Source organism: Prorops nasuta, unplaced genomic scaffold, assembly GCF_024137725.1.
Source record: "Prorops nasuta isolate Cenicafe-Biocafe unplaced genomic scaffold, Cenicafe_Pnas_1.2 PNAS00007, whole genome shotgun sequence".
Classification (NCBI taxonomy): domain Eukaryota; kingdom Metazoa; phylum Arthropoda; class Insecta; order Hymenoptera; family Bethylidae; genus Prorops; species Prorops nasuta.
In genome coordinates, this window is record NW_027116804.1 from 2,342,666 (window position 1) to 2,361,571 (window position 18,906).

At 31.1% G+C, this 18,906-nt stretch overlaps 2 protein-coding genes and 1 long non-coding RNA gene across 3 annotated transcripts; 1 reads left to right on the forward strand and 2 right to left on the reverse strand.

Moving 5' to 3' along the window:
- Positions 1-12,499: 12,499 nt before the first annotated feature.
- Positions 12,500-13,512, reverse strand: LOC136775162 (uncharacterized). Its single transcript, XR_010822909.1, has 4 exons — positions 13,276-13,512; positions 13,015-13,183; positions 12,752-12,923; positions 12,500-12,659 (listed from the first exon to the last, which is right to left on the reverse strand). It is a non-coding gene; the product is annotated as an uncharacterized lncRNA (long non-coding RNA).
- Positions 13,513-13,763: 251 nt separating this feature from the next.
- mRpL13 (mitochondrial ribosomal protein L13) lies at positions 13,764-14,968 on the forward strand. The gene is made up of 4 exons (XM_066729222.1): positions 13,764-13,966; positions 14,045-14,168; positions 14,228-14,382; positions 14,461-14,968. The coding sequence occupies exons 1-4, from the start codon at positions 13,943-13,945 to the stop codon at positions 14,692-14,694; spliced, it is 537 nt and encodes a 178-aa protein (XP_066585319.1). The 5' UTR covers positions 13,764-13,942; the 3' UTR covers positions 14,695-14,968.
- Positions 14,969-15,137: 169 nt separating this feature from the next.
- On the reverse strand, positions 15,138-18,568 carry ida (anaphase promoting complex subunit 5 ida). Its single transcript, XM_066729221.1, has 10 exons — positions 18,289-18,568; positions 17,846-18,225; positions 17,634-17,787; positions 17,387-17,568; positions 17,211-17,324; positions 17,021-17,150; positions 16,654-16,956; positions 16,463-16,584; positions 16,125-16,392; positions 15,138-16,054 (listed from the first exon to the last, which is right to left on the reverse strand). Exons 1-10 carry the CDS (start codon positions 18,457-18,459, stop codon positions 15,683-15,685), a joined length of 2,196 nt encoding a protein of 731 aa, XP_066585318.1. The 5' UTR covers positions 18,460-18,568; the 3' UTR covers positions 15,138-15,682.
- Positions 18,569-18,906: the final 338 nt, after the last annotated feature.

The window sequence follows — 18,906 nt, forward strand, 5'->3', positions numbered from 1 at the left end:
TTGTCTAGGGAGTAAGGAGTCCTTAATCTAAGGACGTCCTTAAGGAACGACTATGCATACGGCCGTTAGATTGTATAAGTAGCCTAGGTAGGGGTTCTTAAATTTTGATTGTGTTTCTTCTGTATGCCCATAAAAACTATATTAGTCTGCACTGTATTTTCATCTTCTGTGATTCTTTCAACTTACAATGTACGTATGAAATTAATTATTGATTAGATAATCATGGTCTATAATAAGAAGAGGCTATTTATAAATAATATGCATGTGTTTTCTTATTTCCTTAGGTTAAAAAAATGCCGCGTAAAGCATTCGTTACGGTGGATGAGGCTGTCGCTGTTTTAAAAAAATACATAATTCATTTTAAAAATGAATTGCCTCCATATAGTTCAAGTATATGGAAAACTTTAAGTAATGAATTAGATCGCAAATGGTCATTTGACGTTGTATATACAAATGTACGACAAAATAGACGAAACATTTTGACAATGGCCAGAGAAGAACTAGGATTATATTCAAATGATAAACATAAACAAATAAATACATTAAGCTGCGTTGTAAGTAATAATTCATCGAGCTCATCTTCAAACAGTCTACATGATACAGGTAATTCAGATGATGAAAATACTCAAATATTTACCATAATTTTTACTCAGGATGAATGGAACAAAATAAGGCCAAATGGTATGTATATTTTTAAGGTAATTTATATTTTTGTTATAGAAATATTCTGTATATTTTTATTTATTAACATTATATAGGAGAATGATTTAAAAGTGAAATAGCAAGTAAAATGGTTTAATGTTATGTCTCCTTTACATTATTTATGGTTAATTATTAAATATATAAGCATTTCAATATATAATATTACGAAGGTTTAGTTATTAAATAATAAGTATAGCTTACAATAATATTGTTATGATATCGAATCTTAATATATTGAATATATAAATGTAGGAGAGATAACAATTGACCATTTTATCTGTTATGTACACTTTACATATTCCTTGATTAACCTGCCATAAAATTTATATAATTGAATGCAAAGATCCCTGATACTTTCAGATTACGAAAAATTTCTCAAACCTACCATTTGGACTAATATAATAGCAATCAAATTTGCTAAAGTGACTAAAATTCCATGTGCTTTTATATTTAAGCGCTCAAAGATATCTACAGGAACATCAGCCAGATATTACCTACAAATTTTTGGCAAATGTAAATTGCGTAGTTGTGGTAATTCTTTCTTTGGTTACATGGAAAACGAACCTAGCAATAACAATGAAATAAAGATTCAAGTGAAAACACGTGATACGAGATTAAAGAAACACGACATAGTTAAACGTCCTTTGAATGGTGAAAGACGCAAAACAGTGAAAAAAGAATTAATGACAGAAAATCCATCTCGTTGGAGGAAACGTATAGCTAGAGAAAATATGAATATCGGTGATGGTGAACCAAACTTTCTACCTAATTTACCTGTTTTACGTCAAGCTAAAAAAGAACATATTTATGAAGAGCTTGGCATAGGTTTACATGATGGTCATGATATAATAAGGACCATAGAAAATTTGTCTACAAAACCAGAATTTATTGGGATGATTAAGGATATAGGTTCAATGCCTTTTTATGTATTTTATAATACTCCTGCTCAGCTTTATGCATACAAACAGTATTGCAAAATTAAAGACAGTATAAGCAGTATAGGTGTTGATGCCACTGGCAGTTTAATTCGTAAACTAAAAAGACCAAATAATAGAAAAAGTAAACATATTTTTTTATATCAAATAGTTGTAAATTTTGAGCATACAACACTTCCTGTTATTCAAATGATAACAGAACGAAACGATACTGAATTCATTTATATGTGGCTTAATCACTGGTTAAGACAGGGAGCCAAACCACCAATTGAAGCTGTGTCTGATTACTCCAGAGCTTTATTATCAGCATTATGCTTAGCTTTTAATTATACATCGTTAAAATGGTACATTAATGATTGTTTTTTAGAGCTAAAGTCTGGATTAAAAAACAAGCCAGTAAGAACTTTCATTAGAGTAGATGTAGCTCATTTAATGCATCTTGTAGCTAAGTGGAAGGTTTTTAAACATTTAAACCATGTAGCTATTAAGGAATTCTATCTTAGATGTATTTCATTATTAATTGACAGTACATCCTTTGAAAGTTTTGAGAAAATATTATCCCTCATTCTTATTTTGTCACAAAATCAGTATATAGATAGCATAATTGAATCTGCCTTTGTTAAAAATATACAAGAAGCAAAAGAGTCTTTGGAATCCCTGATTAGCAATAAAATAGTAATTTCTGAATTTCTCGAAGATACTTTATATGATTATGCCAGATCAGAAGATGAAACAGAAAAAGATGTATACATTTTAAATTGTGATGAAAAAAATAATTTCAATGATATTCAGCAGTTTGCAGAAGAATTAATGTTAAAAGCCAAAAATGTTTCATGCGAAGGTAAAAACTTGAATGTTTTTTATTTGCCCAATTTTGCTATATCTCTTTTAAGATTAGTGAAAGAATTTCCATTATGGACTTCAGTTTGTATACCTTATAAAAATACACATGCTTCTTCTAGTTATGTAGAAGCATATTTTAATCAACTAAAAACTATAATTTTAAAAAAAAAGATATATCGAGCCGATGCTTTTTTAATTGAGCATCTACGGGATATAACAGGAGAAGCTTTACTCTTTGTTGCTAAACTGAAAAGAAGAAATGAAGGTACTGAAGAATTTATTTCGGTCTGTACTAATAAGAGCAATAAAGATGCTAGAATACCAATAGAAAATGTATGTAATGAAGTACTAACTTCATCTTATGTGGAAGTATCGACAATAAATGACTCTCAAGAAAATACACTCAATGCTAATGATAATTTTTTTGATGATTCTGATTTAAAATCATTTGAAAATTGGAGAAATAAGGGTGAAGAAAAACAATTGATAATTTATTCAAGCGATAGTGAAAATGATATTAATAATAATAATCAACTATTTATAAGCAATGATTCTTTGTTAGAACACTCTTATTGTAATGAATCAAAAGATCATGATACTTTGATAGAAAAAAAATCAATTAAAAACAATACTTTTTCGAAAGTAGAAAAAAAAAATCCTAGTAAATATTTTCAATCTGTACCAGAGATTAAACAAGTAAATAATTTTATACTAACAAATAAGCGGAAAAAAGTATTTCTTTTACCAAATGGAAGTTTATGCAATAAGCCAGTAATACTTAAAGGTAATGCATACTTTATCAGATCAACTTGCGCTTTCGACTCAATAATTCATATTTTAATGTGTGGAGCAATTGAAAATGTACAGTATGCTACTCACATAAATCTGTCTTCAAATGCAACATTACAGTTCGTTTATCGATTGCTTAACACATGTTGTACTAAAGATATTATTAATTCTAGAGTTATTTTACTAAAAGAAATTTATAAACCTAAGATAGAGTTAAAAACTAAAGTTCGTAATTTAGACTATACAATTGATGCATGGGATAACGTATGTAACTTGATAAGTAAATTATTAAATAATCAGGAACCTACTTATTATACTATACGAAACTGTCATGTTTGCGGTAAGAGTGAACAAGCTTTTCCATTATTAACAGTGAATCACAAAATAATAGGCAAGGAAGGTTTTTCTTCTTTAGAAAAGTCGCTCCAATATCGATCTCATACATATAATATTAAATGTAAATGTGGAGGAAAAGTTACATTAGAAAAAAAACTGTATATACATTTATTTATTGAGCTTGATATTCGTACTGATCTTAAAACAGAAAGAGGCTTAAAGTGTAAATTAAAACAGCTGCCAACATTAATGGCATTTAAAGTAAACGATGAAAACAATGTCTATAATTACAGGTATGAAATTGTATAAATTACTATAAAATTGTTTAATTATATTGACATTAGATATAATTATAAGTTTTTCACATTAGGTTGATTGGCGTTATTTCCTATTTTCCTGGACATTTTAGCAGTTTCTGTTTACGAGCAAATGGCAAATGGGAGCATTATGATGATCTGAAAACAGAAATAAATGTATGTTCTAATCAAACAGAAATCGAGCCTCATGTAGCTGTTTATATAAAAAATTAACGTTTGTATACCTATTATAAATTTACTTATGAAAAAATTAATCTGTTTTTACCTTATCCTATACCAGCGAATGATCCACGTCTCGCATATTAGTTCTGGTTACTTTAGACTAACAGCTGTACTACTAAGAATTTGTAACTCTTAACAGTCAATATTGTTTTGATTGGAGCATTGAAGATTTTTCTTATTATTATGGGTGCCTGGTCAGCACTGTCTAGAAAAATAATACATTGAAAAATGATAAAGTAAGATTAACGTACACTTATACAACAAGTGAAAACTTTATGAAGGTAATCATTTTTATAAGTTTTAATATTATGAAATCTTGTATATGATAACTTTTCATAAAATAACATCACGTTATCATTTTGTTAATAGATTTAAATTAATGGTATCATTTTTCAAAGTACTGTTATGAGAATTGAAATTGTGTAACGTTATATTAAAATGACTAAAAAGAGAACTTAACACATTGACGGCCGGCAACCTAAGAGACATTTAAAGCCTGAGCGCCGGCAATGTATCAACCACTTAAATCCCAAACGCCGACTTAATTCGCTTTTTTTCGATCATTATATAGCCAAAAAAAAACATTAAAACATTATATATTTTCGTAACATAGAATATTTTATTTGCTTATTCGTTATATACATTTTAATCGCTCAGTGAGCGCTCATTGAGCATTTTCATTTGATTGGCAAAACCCAAAGAAAACCAAACTTACGGCCAATCAGATGCGATTGCTTAGTGAGCGCTCACTGAGCGATTGTGCTTCTGAATGCACCCAATGGTTGCATTCAGTAGAGACAAATGTTGAGGGAGCGGTGTATATTATTGGCTATTACTCTTGATCCTATAATTTTATCCAATAGAAGTAGGAGTTTAAAAAGAATTACTCAACAATTCCGCAACTGTTGTCTCTACTGAATGCAACCAATGACATTTTCACAGTCTTAGGATGAACATAACCCTTAGAGCGGCATTAATAAGGTGCGCAGTAGCGTTCAATTTATATGTTCACGAACGCAACGCAAACTTAATGCGCATTAGACATAAAATATTAAAACCTATTATTTTGTAAAACCTAACTCCGTCAAAAATTCCAATCTCATTATTTGTAACCGTCAAACGATTATCTATCGATATATTAATCGTTCTTTAGATTTTAATAAAGAAATTTAAATTTTGGGGGCTAACTTTGTGCTTAAATTTGTATTGATTATATCTCTTTAAATAATTACCGTCAAACGCTGAAAATGAACTGTCAATGACCGTCAAACGATTGTCAAATGATTTGTATCAACAGAATTAAATAAATATAAACTCAAGGGGCTAACTTCATGGAGCTCACTTTTATGCCGATTCGGGCAACTTCGGCTTTAGAGAAGGACAGCGACATTTACTACGTCACTCTACATACACTAGTCTACAGCATATGCGTGTGAGCTGCTTGCGTCATCGAATACCGGGAGACTAACACATGTGTATGATCCATCCGTGAGAGCTCTCCCAAAGTATAGCAAGTGTCAAATTCTCGTGTTTATAACCTATATTAACCTGTTCGAATGTTTTATGTGAGTAAAGTGTAGTGAAGTGAAATGTCAAGTGTGGATAATAAAGAAGATTGTGGGGAATCTTCACCGAGTATGACATTCACAGGTAAATTATGAATTATTCTGTAAAGTTTTTGATGTTTGTTTCAACGTTTTCGTTTTTGTAGGTTATTTTAATGGAAGGGTTTTGGTGGGTAGGTGCGGAATAGCCGTAAATCCTGTTGAGTGTCGAGTTTGGATTTAATATTCCAAATAACTTGACCTCTCCAGGTCGGCAGCAAGTCCCACACTACCCGTGCAAAGGATCCTGGTATCGTTTGCGCGGATGAACATGAGTTTTCCCTGCCATTCTAATTAAAATAAAATAAAAAAAAATCTTATAACTGGAATAAAGCTTATGGATACTGAACACCAATTAAAGTGGACGTTCATAAGGACTCGACCAAAAGAAGAGATGGTTCAACTGGCAACAAGGATTCTTCGAAGGATGAATTGCTGAATGGTGGATTCTTCCAATTTGCTGTCAAAGTGTCCAGAGCATTATTCTGCAACCAATTGCCAATGCTCTCGGATAAATCAACGACCTGGAAATGGAGAAAATGCATATAAGAAAATTAGTTGCAATTCATTAGTGCAAGGATCTGAAAACATTTTCTATGGTATTTATGGATTTTACTAACAACTACTTAAATTTGCAAATATTGGAAAATCATTTTCAATGGATCCAAATGACACTTTTTTAAAGGCAAACTTACTTTATCAGGTACACATTGAAACTCTTCCAAACGATGCATCTGGTGGCCTGAATGCAAGGAAAATGATTTAGTCAGCAAACTACCAATCATTATTGGAATCATACTACCAGATGCCACAATTGGAGTAGATTCAGCGCGTGTTCCTGTTGAAATAAGATTGGATGTACAAACGTATGACTGGATTACCTTAAAATGATTTTTCCATCTACTGTTGTCACTGATGCTTATATTGTTAAATCCATCAATACCATAAGAATGTTTCCATATCCTTGGATTAATGGATTATAACAAGGCAACCTCTCTCCATTATCTCTATTTCCAGGCCGATGGCAAATCAATGAGTATTGTACATTGTTTGCAGAATAATGCTCTGGACACTTTGACAGCAAATTGGAAGAATCCACCATTCAGCAATTCATCCTTCGAAGAATCCTTGTTGCCAGTTGAACCATCTCTTCTTTTGGTCGAGTCCTTATGAACGTCCACTTTAATTGGTGTTCAGTATCCATAAGCTTTATTCCAGTTATAAGATTTTTTTTTTATTTTATTTTAATTAGAATGGCAGGGAAAACTCATGTTCATCCGCGCAAACGATACCAGGATCCTTTGCACGGGTAGTGTGGGACTTGCTGCCGACCTGGAGAGGTCAAGTTATTTGGAATATTAAATCCAAACTCGACACTCAACAGGATTTACGGCTATTCCGCACCTACCCACCAAAACCCTTCCATTAAAATAACCTACAAAAACGAAAACGTTGAAACAAACATCAAAAACTTTACAGAATAATTCATAATTTACCTGTGAATGTCATACTCGGTGAAGATTCCCCACAATCTTCTTTATTATCCACACTTGACATTTCACTTCACTACACTTTACTCACATAAAACATTCGAACAGGTTAATATAGGTTATAAACACGAGAATTTGACACTTGCTATACTTTGGGAGAGCTCTCACGGATGGATCATACACATGTGTTAGTCTCCCGGTATTCGATGACGCAAGCAGCTCACACGCATATGCTGTAGACTAGTGTATGTAAAGTGACGTAGTAAATGTCGCTGTCCTTCTCTAAAGCCGAAGTTGCCCGAATCGGCATAAAAGTGGCTAATCACACGCATAGGGGTATTTATCGTTGTGTGCATGCCCTCCCTGTTCAACTGTTTTTTTGGCAAAAATAGTCATTTCTGGCATCACTGGCTGTAATGCTGTTCAGCGTTGCCATTTAGCACTGCCAACTGCTGCCAACGCTACTGCGCAGTAGGGGCAAGGTTGCCAAGTGTAGTACTTTCGGTACACAGTGGGAAATTGAATCGTGTGTGCTTTTAACTATAGTGTAGTATATCATTTTCCATGTTAAATTACAGAGTGAAACTAGCCGAACCACACACGATTCAATTTCCCACTGTGTACTACCGTAGTACCCAAAAACGGTACATACTAGATTGTCCGAAAACTTTTGTAGAAGTGAGTCGACTACCTATATGACTAGTGAATATGGCCGAAATCTAGTAATATATTGCTATAATGTCGTAAGGCATTTATTGTAGTATTCATTTAGATATCAAGATGAGAAAAAGATAATTGAATAATCTTCAAGATAACGTCAATTTAAAGAAGCAGAAGAAAAAACTGCAAAATAAATGTAATTAAGAAAAACTATGGATCTTAGATAAGTAAAAACGTTTGAATAATTTAAAGTATTTATATATTGAATTTACTAGTGTTACTTTGTGGAAATATATTTTGTACAAATATGATTTAGGTGTTTGTGGCTTTCGCAAAGGATTAAAGAAATGCAGCATAAATGTTTATCAGAATAATAATGAGAGACGAGACAAAAATGACTGATAAGTGTAATTAAAATATTCATGCGTACTTTATTGACATATATGTCATCTGGTATAACTTTTACTGCTACAATGTTCATATTAATTATGATTTTATGATGAGAAACGCATGGGTCAAAGAAGGCAATACTTCTTACAAGGTAAATGTAAACAATTTGCAAATGTATTATACTTTCAATTTCAAATATAAAACTGTGTCTTAACTGTTTAGTTGATTAATTATTTAGATATTACTTTTATCGCTGGAATGATATCTTGCTCATATCTACGATGAGCAGAAATAAGAAGATATGAAGGACTTTCGACTAATCCCATCCATGTAAATTGCTTCCTTTGGCACAGAGTTTATGGTTAGTAATCGCAAGGTATATGTAATTTTTATTACAGTGTTTATTAATTCAAAGTTACTTTTAATTTGCTTAGCTTAATGAGTTTATATATTAAATATGGTCTGCTTTGGTTTTTCAGATATTACTGAGCGACTGAAGTGGAACTTTTATCAAATAACCTATTCAAGGATTATAATAAATATATAGAGTATGGATATATATATAATTATTAATAATCATACGCTGCAAGATTTGTACAGATGACAAGTGTCTTTATAACAGTGATTTTGCAATACTTAATTAGAACAAGTTCAAGCAAAGTTAAATTATACAAGTTAATATTGAAATTTTATCATTTTCACTATTATTAAATATATTTAATAGATATACAATATGCAGGGCGTACCACTTAAAATGCTCCAGAACATAGATACAAAAAGACGCGTACCTCTTCAACTATAAGAGATATTCAATGTTTGCACAGGACTTTTTCGAAACCTTTTGTTATTTGCTTCCAAAAGGGTCATATGAAAAAATTGAATATCTCTTATAATTAACGCCGCAATACACGCTTTTTGTATCCATGCTCTGGGGCATTTAAGTGGTACGCCCTGCATATTGTATATCTATTAAATATATTTAATAATAGTGAAAATGATAAAATTTCAATATTAACTTGTATAATTTAACTCTGCTTGAACTTGTTCTAATTAAGTATTGCAAAATCACTGTTATAAAGACACTTGTCATCTGTACAAATCTTGCAGCGTATGATTATTAATAATTATATATATATCCATACTCTATATATTTATTATAATCCTTGAATAGGTTATTTGATAAAAGTTCCACTTCAGTCGCTCAGTAATATCTGAAAAACCAAAGCAGACCATATTTAATATATAAACTCATTAAGCTAAGCAAATTAAAAGTAACTTTGAATTAATAAACACTGTAATAAAAATTACATATACCTTGCGATTACTAACCATAAACTCTGTGCCAAAGGAAGCAATTTACATGGATGGGATTAGTCGAAAGTCCTTCATATCTTCTTATTTCTGCTCATCGTAGATATGAGCAAGATATCATTCCAGCGATAAAAGTAATATCTAAATAATTAATCAACTAAACAGTTAAGACACAGTTTTATATTTGAAATTGAAAGTATAATACATTTGCAAATTGTTTACATTTACCTTGTAAGAAGTATTGCCTTCTTTGACCCATGCGTTTCTCATCATAAAATCATAATTAATATGAACATCGTAGCAGTAAAAGTTATACCAGATGACATATATGTCAATAAAGTACGCATGAATATTTTAATTACACTTATCAGTCATTTTTGTCTCGTCTCTCATTATTATTCTGATAAACATTTATGCTGCATTTCTTTAATCCTTTGCGAAAGCCACAAACACCTAAATCATATTTGTACAAAATATATTTCCACAAAGTAACACTAGTAAATTCAATATATAAATACTTTAAATTATTCAAACGTTTTTACTTATCTAAGATCCATAGTTTTTCTTAATTACATTTATTTTGCAGTTTTTTCTTCTGCTTCTTTAAATTGACGTTATCTTGAAGATTATTCAATTATCTTTTTCTCATCTTGATTCTTGATATCTAAATGAATACTACAATAAATGCCTTACGACATTATAGCAATATATTACTAGATTTCGGCCATATTCACTAGTCATATAGGTAGTCGACTCACTTCTACAAAAGTTTTCGGACAATCTAGTATGTACCATACTAAAGTCGATGAATCAATCAACATAAAACCTCTATTATCTAAGTGACAATAGAAGCAATCCCACTTCTGACACCACTTCGGTTGTTGCGTGCTGGAGTTCAATTGATTCATTTTACAAAATTTTACAATTCAGGGATGGCCAATATATAGAGTTAATAAGTGTTGAGTACGTTATGGCGCGCACGCAACAATCCAAAGACATGGCACAATGCAATGCATACGCACCGTGCTTTATATTTAAAGCGCCAAGAAATATTTGTACTCAAATCTAACTTGAACGCATGGGAACCTTCTGCTATTGATTCTGCACTGAGCTGACTTTAATATCTGAAATTAACTGGAATATGTAGTGTATGAAGTTATCACGTTTATTCGCATTAGGGTACGATGGAACCTTTCTGTATTTAAACCAATAAAGTTTTAACGTTAACTCCCGATGAAAAACAAATATGAATCATTATTAGGAATTAATCCACAATCACAAGTGATTTAATAAAGATTCGCATGATTTATCTTTATCGGCATTTAGATGTATCTGCGGCTAAATAGTAGCGGGATTAAGAGACACGTATATATTTATACAATGCCCGTTGAACATCGCAAGCGAGGGATTCGTCCTTCTTATACACACGTATGCGACACGCTTGTCCAATATCGTGAGCGAAGCGTTCAATTTTAGTAATAGCTTATAATCTAATACATATAAAAAATCTCTCCCTATTCTATTTCATTCATCAATTATTTACATTTATACATTTATTCATTCCATGAGATTTTCATTTAACTTAAATATCACTTTCTCTAATCATTCAGAGCATTATTACTCATGTTGTACTTTTCACACATTTAGGCATGTACGCGTGAAACTATAATCAAATGTCGTTTTCTCTCTTTCTTATCTCTTTATTATTTATTATACTATATATATATATATATGTTTATAATTCTATTTATTGTCCTTTTATCTATTTAATTAACTATTTATTGATCTTTTTATTTATTTATTCAATCGCTTATTTATTCATTTTCTATCCGCGCATGTCTTTATCTTTGTAAATAGATTTATTTATTAATCAAGCTATATTTTACTATCTGTTTATTTATTCTATTTATTCAAGAGATTTATCATATCCGTGCATGTATCGATAACTTTATATAATTATTTATTATTCAAATTATTTATTTATTTAAAAGATCTATCAGATTTATCAGGGAGAGACCCTCTTCGGACACCACAGTATAAGGGAACCTGACTTACTTGAGAATATCGAGATAGCGCCTTACGCGACTTGCACCTCTGATTTATCTCGCGATTCGACTTAACGCAGGTCGTCAGCACCTTAACTCCCGTTCTCTCGTCTCCTTGGAAGATGCACTTTCGCGCGCACACGACACCCAGCGCACAGGCGACTTTCGGGGGCAGAGCGTTTACTTAACAAAATTCGAAGGGGAAAAAGGAACAGAAATCAGATGTGGGTCTTATCCCTTGATAATCAGAATTTAATCGGTACGCGACTATCCGGACGGAAGTTATATATAGAGTGTCTAAAATTCGCAGGTGTGTCGATCACCCTGGCTTAATTTCTCGATGGTAGGGAGAACTTCTCCCTTGCCTCCTGACGTCAATAGTTCTTTTATATAGATTTATCTCGTGCTTTGTTTACGAGATAAATCGTACTCTAGTACTTAGTGTTTATGAGACGTCGGGCCGTTACTACAACTGTGTGTAATGACGGTGTGGGTCATCTGCACACACCCCACGCTTACCTAGAGCCGTAGGAATAAATCCACAATATATACGAATATATAATAACGACTCTAGGAAGCGGGAGCGGCGACAGACGACACCACAGGTCTCATATAGAGTATCTTCTTAATTGCGGATTTTAGGACGCAACACTGGCATCACTGCCGTGTGGAACTATAGTTTGCTAATAAAAGCAGAGGCTTAATTTTAAGAGATTGCAACATATAGTAATTAATATAGATACAATTGTAAAAAGAAAACAAAAATTTTATTTTACATATATTAACTTTAAATAAAATCCCACAAAGTACTGTAAAATATCTTACATGTTATATTATATATCTAATCTGTCAGCTTCTATATTTTAATATTCATCTCAATTATCACAGTTTGATCCTCAGCGATGACACAGTAACCACATTATGGTGAATCTATTCTTTTTTTTTAATGTTCGATCCACATAGCTTCATCCTCAGCAGTGATACAGTAAACACACGTACATTACTATAATTTAATCTGAAACAAAATCCCACAAAGTACTATAAAACATCTTACATTTTATATTATATATCTATTCTGTCATTTTCTTTATTTATTATTGTATTTACCCAAATTGCTGACTCATTTATTTTAATGTCTGTCTCAATTAACACAGTTTGATCCTCATCAGCGATGACACAGAAACAACATTATGGTGAATCTATTCCTTTTATTTTAATGTTCAATCCACATAGCTCCATTCTCAGCATTGACATAGTAAACACTTTACAATAATTTAATCTGAAACAAAATCCCAAAAAGTACTATATAAAATCTTACATTTGAAATTACAAATGTAATCTGTCAGCTTCTTTATTTGTATCGTATTTACCCAATGTGTTGACTTGTTTATTTTAATATTCATCTCAATTAACACAGTTTGATCCTCAGCGATGACACAGTAACCATAATATGGTGAATCTATTCCTTTCATTTTAATGTTCAATCCACATAGCTCCATCCTCAGTAGTGACATAGTAAACACATTACTATAATTTAATCTGAAATAAAATCCCAGAAAGTACTATAAAATATCTTACATTTTATATTATATATCTAATTTGTCAGCTTCTTTATTTATTATTGTATTTACCCAGTTTTTTCACTCGTTTATTTTATTATCCGTCTCAATTAACATAGTTTGAATCTCAACGATGACACAATAACCACATTATGTTTAGTCTATTCCTTTATTTTAATTTTGAAAATCAGCATAGCTCCATCCTCAGCACAGTGACATAGTAAACACATTACTATAATTTAATCTGAAATAAAATCCCACAAAGTACCACAAAATATTTATATCTTACATTTTATATTATAAAATTTATTGTTATACTTATCTAAAATGTTCAGTCCTTTATATACTTTTAAAAATTATTTTTATGTACATTTTACAAATTTCGTCACTTTATTTATTCACTTATACCATCAGTATATCAGCTGTCAGTAAGATTAAAACTGTCACTTTATTTCTTTATATTACTTTATAACTTGTGGTATGTATGTACGATACAATAAATACTAACATTTGTCTTGGAGACACGCGTTTGCCAACACCAGCGCCGCCTACCGGTAGGGATTGCCTCGGGACCTCGCAATTCGCATGAGCAATCTCCCGTTTCATCTCTGCTTCTACTACCTTTGAGGCCTTTCGTTAAATTAACTCATTTGTTGGAAACTTATGAATAAATATTTTCTGAATTGTACATATACATTGTATAAATATTACAAGATAATTTGTATGAGTATCTTTCAACATGTCCATTGCTCGGAGATCCCAGGTTAGAAATTTTACTAATTAGTTTTAAAAAAAATGAAGAATGAAAGGGATTGAAATATGATTACTAATGTTTTTGCAGCAATGGGGTACGTTTGCTCGTATGTGGCATTTATATGATGCTACTTGGCAAGATCCATATCTAAGTGCTCAATTAATAACAAAGTATCTGATGGGATTGTATAAACCAATTTATCACCCCATGAGTAAGTATGAAGAATATTCTACATATAATTTTCTTTAAATTAACCTTTAATTTTTGTAGATGATTGTGGAGATCATGTAATTGTTATTAATAGTAAACAGATAGCATTACGGGGTGATGAATGGAGAAAACGAGTTTACTTTCATCACACAACTTATCATGGTGGTGCTTCATGGACACTTGCGTTTGAATTACATAATATAGATCCAACAATGGTAAAACAAAGTTTTATATCAGGTTTATTAAAAAATATTAATGTATTTTGATTTAATTTATAATTTAAATTATAACAGATTTTTAATAGAGCAACATATTCTTCAATGAAAGGAAATTTACAAAGGCGGCATACAATGGAGAGACTTCACATATTTCCAGATGAAAAAGTGCCTAAGGATCTTATGAAAAATGTTAGCAACCAAATTAGACAGCTCAGACATGTTCCACTAAGATTGGATCATATTTACAAAAATGAGATTGAGCAATTCCCAAGAATTATTAAGTTTCCGAATGAATATGTACCACAATAATTTATAAAATTAAGTGTTACTTTTAAATAGTCCATAAAAGATTATATTCATTATAAAGTTCTTCGATCAAATCATTAATTTTGTTTTTTCTCTTCTGATTGCATTTTTAAAATCTTCTTCATTTAACATGTAACCAGCATCAATATCTTTTGCAAAGTCTAACTTTCGTTTTATTTCGTCAAACTCCTCTGGTGTTATAGGTACCTAAGGGTTTTGTTATAAAATTTATATGTAATTAAAACAAAATATTTTACTCTAAATTCCATTCAATCAAAATAGCAGAACTACCAGTTTATCTTTGCCTTCAACAGTCACTTTTTTCATTAAAATATCTTCTTCCTCAATTTGGTCTTCTTCTTTGTCTTCTTCAGAAGCATGTAGTAAATTATACAAGTTTTTAATAAATGAATTTTGCTTTGTACTAAATTTTCTTTTCCTTTCCTTATCTTTCATAATTGCATCGCAATAAAGAGAAAGTTGTATAAGAGGATAGTCACGTAATTCAGAAGGAGCATCTTGAGCTGACATTAAATGACCTAATAAATATCTAAGCCTCATAAGCTCCATTTTCTGAAATATATTAATTGTTTAGGAGAAATATTCATTTAATTACTTTCTGTTTTAACTTAAAAATTAATCATGCTTTTTTTTCTTCAATCTTAATAAGCTGCTGACTTCCGTAATCCAAATCTAAATTGAAGGCAAGCGTTCTCATGTATTCCCAACATGTCAGACAAATAATATTGTTCCCCAAAAGTCTTAACAATTTCGAACGAACGGGTAAATAGCTAATGCTAAATATATAAATATGTTATTGATTTTTGTTTAAAATTATTTATTGTGTACATACGCATATTTTACGTGTTCTTCTTCCCACCAATTTAATTTTAAGTTACGCGGATCCATGTCTGTCAAAAAATATTAAATTGACTTATAATTATCAATTGTTTTGCATATTGTCGTAAAAAGTTTGAAATGCAATTTTTATTTAACATAATGATAAGCTACATAGTTTTGTAGTAAATTGTTCATCAATTTGACGAAATTCAAAAGCACATTGATTTCTTTCAGTCTTAAAATCTATTTCATTATAAAACACAGCTTCTAAACATAAAATGCTTCTCAGTTTCCCATAAGCTTCAATTTTAACAAAGTGAGATTTAGCTTTTTTTAGTGCTTTAATTGCATCTAAAATAATATCCTTTCGTTCTTCACAATTATCTTTAGGTGCTGTGACAACTAGGCATTTGGCATATAATACAAGTGCTCTCCCTTGATCGTAACATCCGCCGTGAGCCAATATATGTACAATAGATTCTTCAATTAAGTTCATAGCTAATACGGGTAAGCCCATTATTAACTAAAAACAAATATATAGTATTCTTCTAATATTAATATTTTAAAAGAAGATAATTAATTAATTACTCTACCTGAACATTTGCCAGATGCATTTTTATTAGTGCTGAATAATATGATAAGTAAAATCTTGAAGCCAATTCTAAAGCTGAATTTAGGAGAATAATACAATTATTTCCTATCACACCTTTTTCAGGTAATAATGACATATACATTATTTCACTGGAAAGGATCATAGCTCGTACTCTATTTCGTGGAGTTAAATTTATAGTTTTTTCAAAATCATTCACTAATTTTTGGCTTTTTAAATAGTCTCCTTTATCCAACAAAACTTCTGCCTGCCTACAATTAATATTATGTTATTTCTAAAAAATATGAAATACAGTACATATAAATTCATGTTCTTTTGAACCTGAATTTACACTCAAGTGGATCTAGACTGGAAATATTGAGTGCTATTGCTTCGGCTTGACTCCAATCTTCATGCATCATCATTTGATTAAAAATGTATAGTTGTTCACTAAGCATCCAGATCTAGAAAGTACATGTAGCTACAATTAAGTAGGAGAGTTTCTATTAACAAATATTAATAGAATATCTAACCTTATTGCATGGCTCATTTGGAAATCTCTCCTTAGCATGTCCTAACACTACATCAACCAAATCATATTCACCAAAATCGACCAATATATCAGCGATATTTATAAGTGCTTGACATGTAGATGGACCATTAAACATGTGCTGTTTCTTGTCTCCTGTATTGTAGAGAAGTAATAACTGAGCACTGATGGATGATAATTCAGTTTTACCGTAATATGCCCATAATGCAGATTTTTCTGCATATGTCATTGATACTAAATCAATCATAGAATGCTCACAATTTAAAACATCAGATTTCAATAGTGCCTGCAATAATTATTATTAATTTACTAACTAGTTAAATTCCTTAACTTTGGTCAGTATTATTTACTTCGAATACTGTTGAAGGACTTTTTCCTTCCAAGGCACAATGATGAGCAAATGCTATAAGGGCTAATCCAGTTGTATGAGTTATACCTAGTACACTTGACTTTCCTACTGATCTTTCTATTAATGGTCCTCTAATATATAATAGCTTTAATTAGAGAAGCCAGATAAAATAATTAGGTTATCTTGCTTACTTTTGTTTATTTGTCAAGTAAAACATCCAAGCATGGGCGAGCTGCAGACAAACATTATCTCCAGCTTCCTGGGCCATCATAATTGCTTCTTTTAAAGCTGCCATAGCTACTACCCTAAAACGATTCAATTTTCACTGTCACCTTCTGCTTTAATTAAGTTTTTATTAAAAACACACTTATGATTGAATTGTGCATGAAGAACTGCAAGATTTAAAGCTGCATATCTAAAGGTTCTTGTTCTGTCCTCTGATCCATTCCGATTTTCTAAAGGTATTAATGTATCAAAACAGTGATATAAACTGTCAAGAGCACCACAATACTCATTCACTCTTAAACAGTTCAGATAGCTTAAATAATGCTAAAACAAACTTTATCACTGAAAATATATTAACTTCTATATTTAGTATTCTTATTTATACTTACTGCTTCTGCATAGTATGGGCTACTACTTATGAAACCATGGATTAAAGTCTGCAATTTAACAGGTGACATGGCCTTATGCTCATCTGTTTGTAATGCATGTGCTTGTTGTGCAATAAGTAGCTCTGCTTGTCTTCCACCCCAAATACTGATAGACCTGACAGTTAAATTTTTATTTAATTCTTTATCATAGGAACTTCTGATATAATACTTACTTGTAACTGTAATTATCTGGCTTTTTTACTTTGATCAAATTTTTAGATGTTTCAGGTGCACTATAATTTTTATCAACATATTTCTGAAGAGCACTATACAGTATAACCACTTGATCAAAAACAAGCTTCTCAAAAAAAATTATGATTCTTCTAACATACAAGCCAAGTACAGAAGTTTTATTAAGAATAGGTGCACTGAGAGAATGATCTAAGCTAGGTTTCATTAGCCAGCCTAAACCGTCGAATAAATCTAGAAATTCTTCTACACCTTTAGCACATATTTCATTTAATTCTAGTTCTAACTGATGCGCATATCTATGCAAAACAAATTCATGAGAATATAATACATTTAGCAAACCATTTAGCTCCATGTCAGGGGACTGAAAAAGTTATCATAAATAATATACAATTTGAAATTTAATCTAATGCAAGATATATCTTACCTGAATTAGTTTTAGAGAAGCCAGGCAAAAATCTCGCTTTTCAACAACTGTTTTGCTTGTTTCATGACAATATTCTTTTATTAAAAGTACTACAGCAATCTTATACGGCGTTAAAATTTCTTTTTGAATTTTCTTGGTAATTCCTTCAATATGTAGTAAATCCTTAGACATTTTAAATAAAAGAAACAATTTTCTCACAGGTCAGTGCTTCTTCTTCTTCTTCTATCTTTATGAACTTTGCTACAGTGAGCAATTATTCAGGGTGCGTTCCAGGCAAGGTTGCCAAGTCCGCCATCTTGAATAGTACTACGCTCTATAGTAAGTGAATTTTGATATAAGGAATGCAGACTGCACAAAGTATACTGCCAGCGGAAATACATCAGTAGCCATCTTAAATGCAGAACGTAATATATCAAAAATTATATATAGTATATTCACAGCCTGTCACCGTGAACGGCGTGAACGAAGACAAATGTTAGTATACGGAAAAATAAAGTGTAATAAAGAAATAAGGAGTAGTGACAGCTTTGATCTATCTGACAGCTGATGTACTTATGGTATAAGTGAATAAATAAAATAAAAATGCTTTTCCTAAATTGATTTTTAATTTTGATAAAA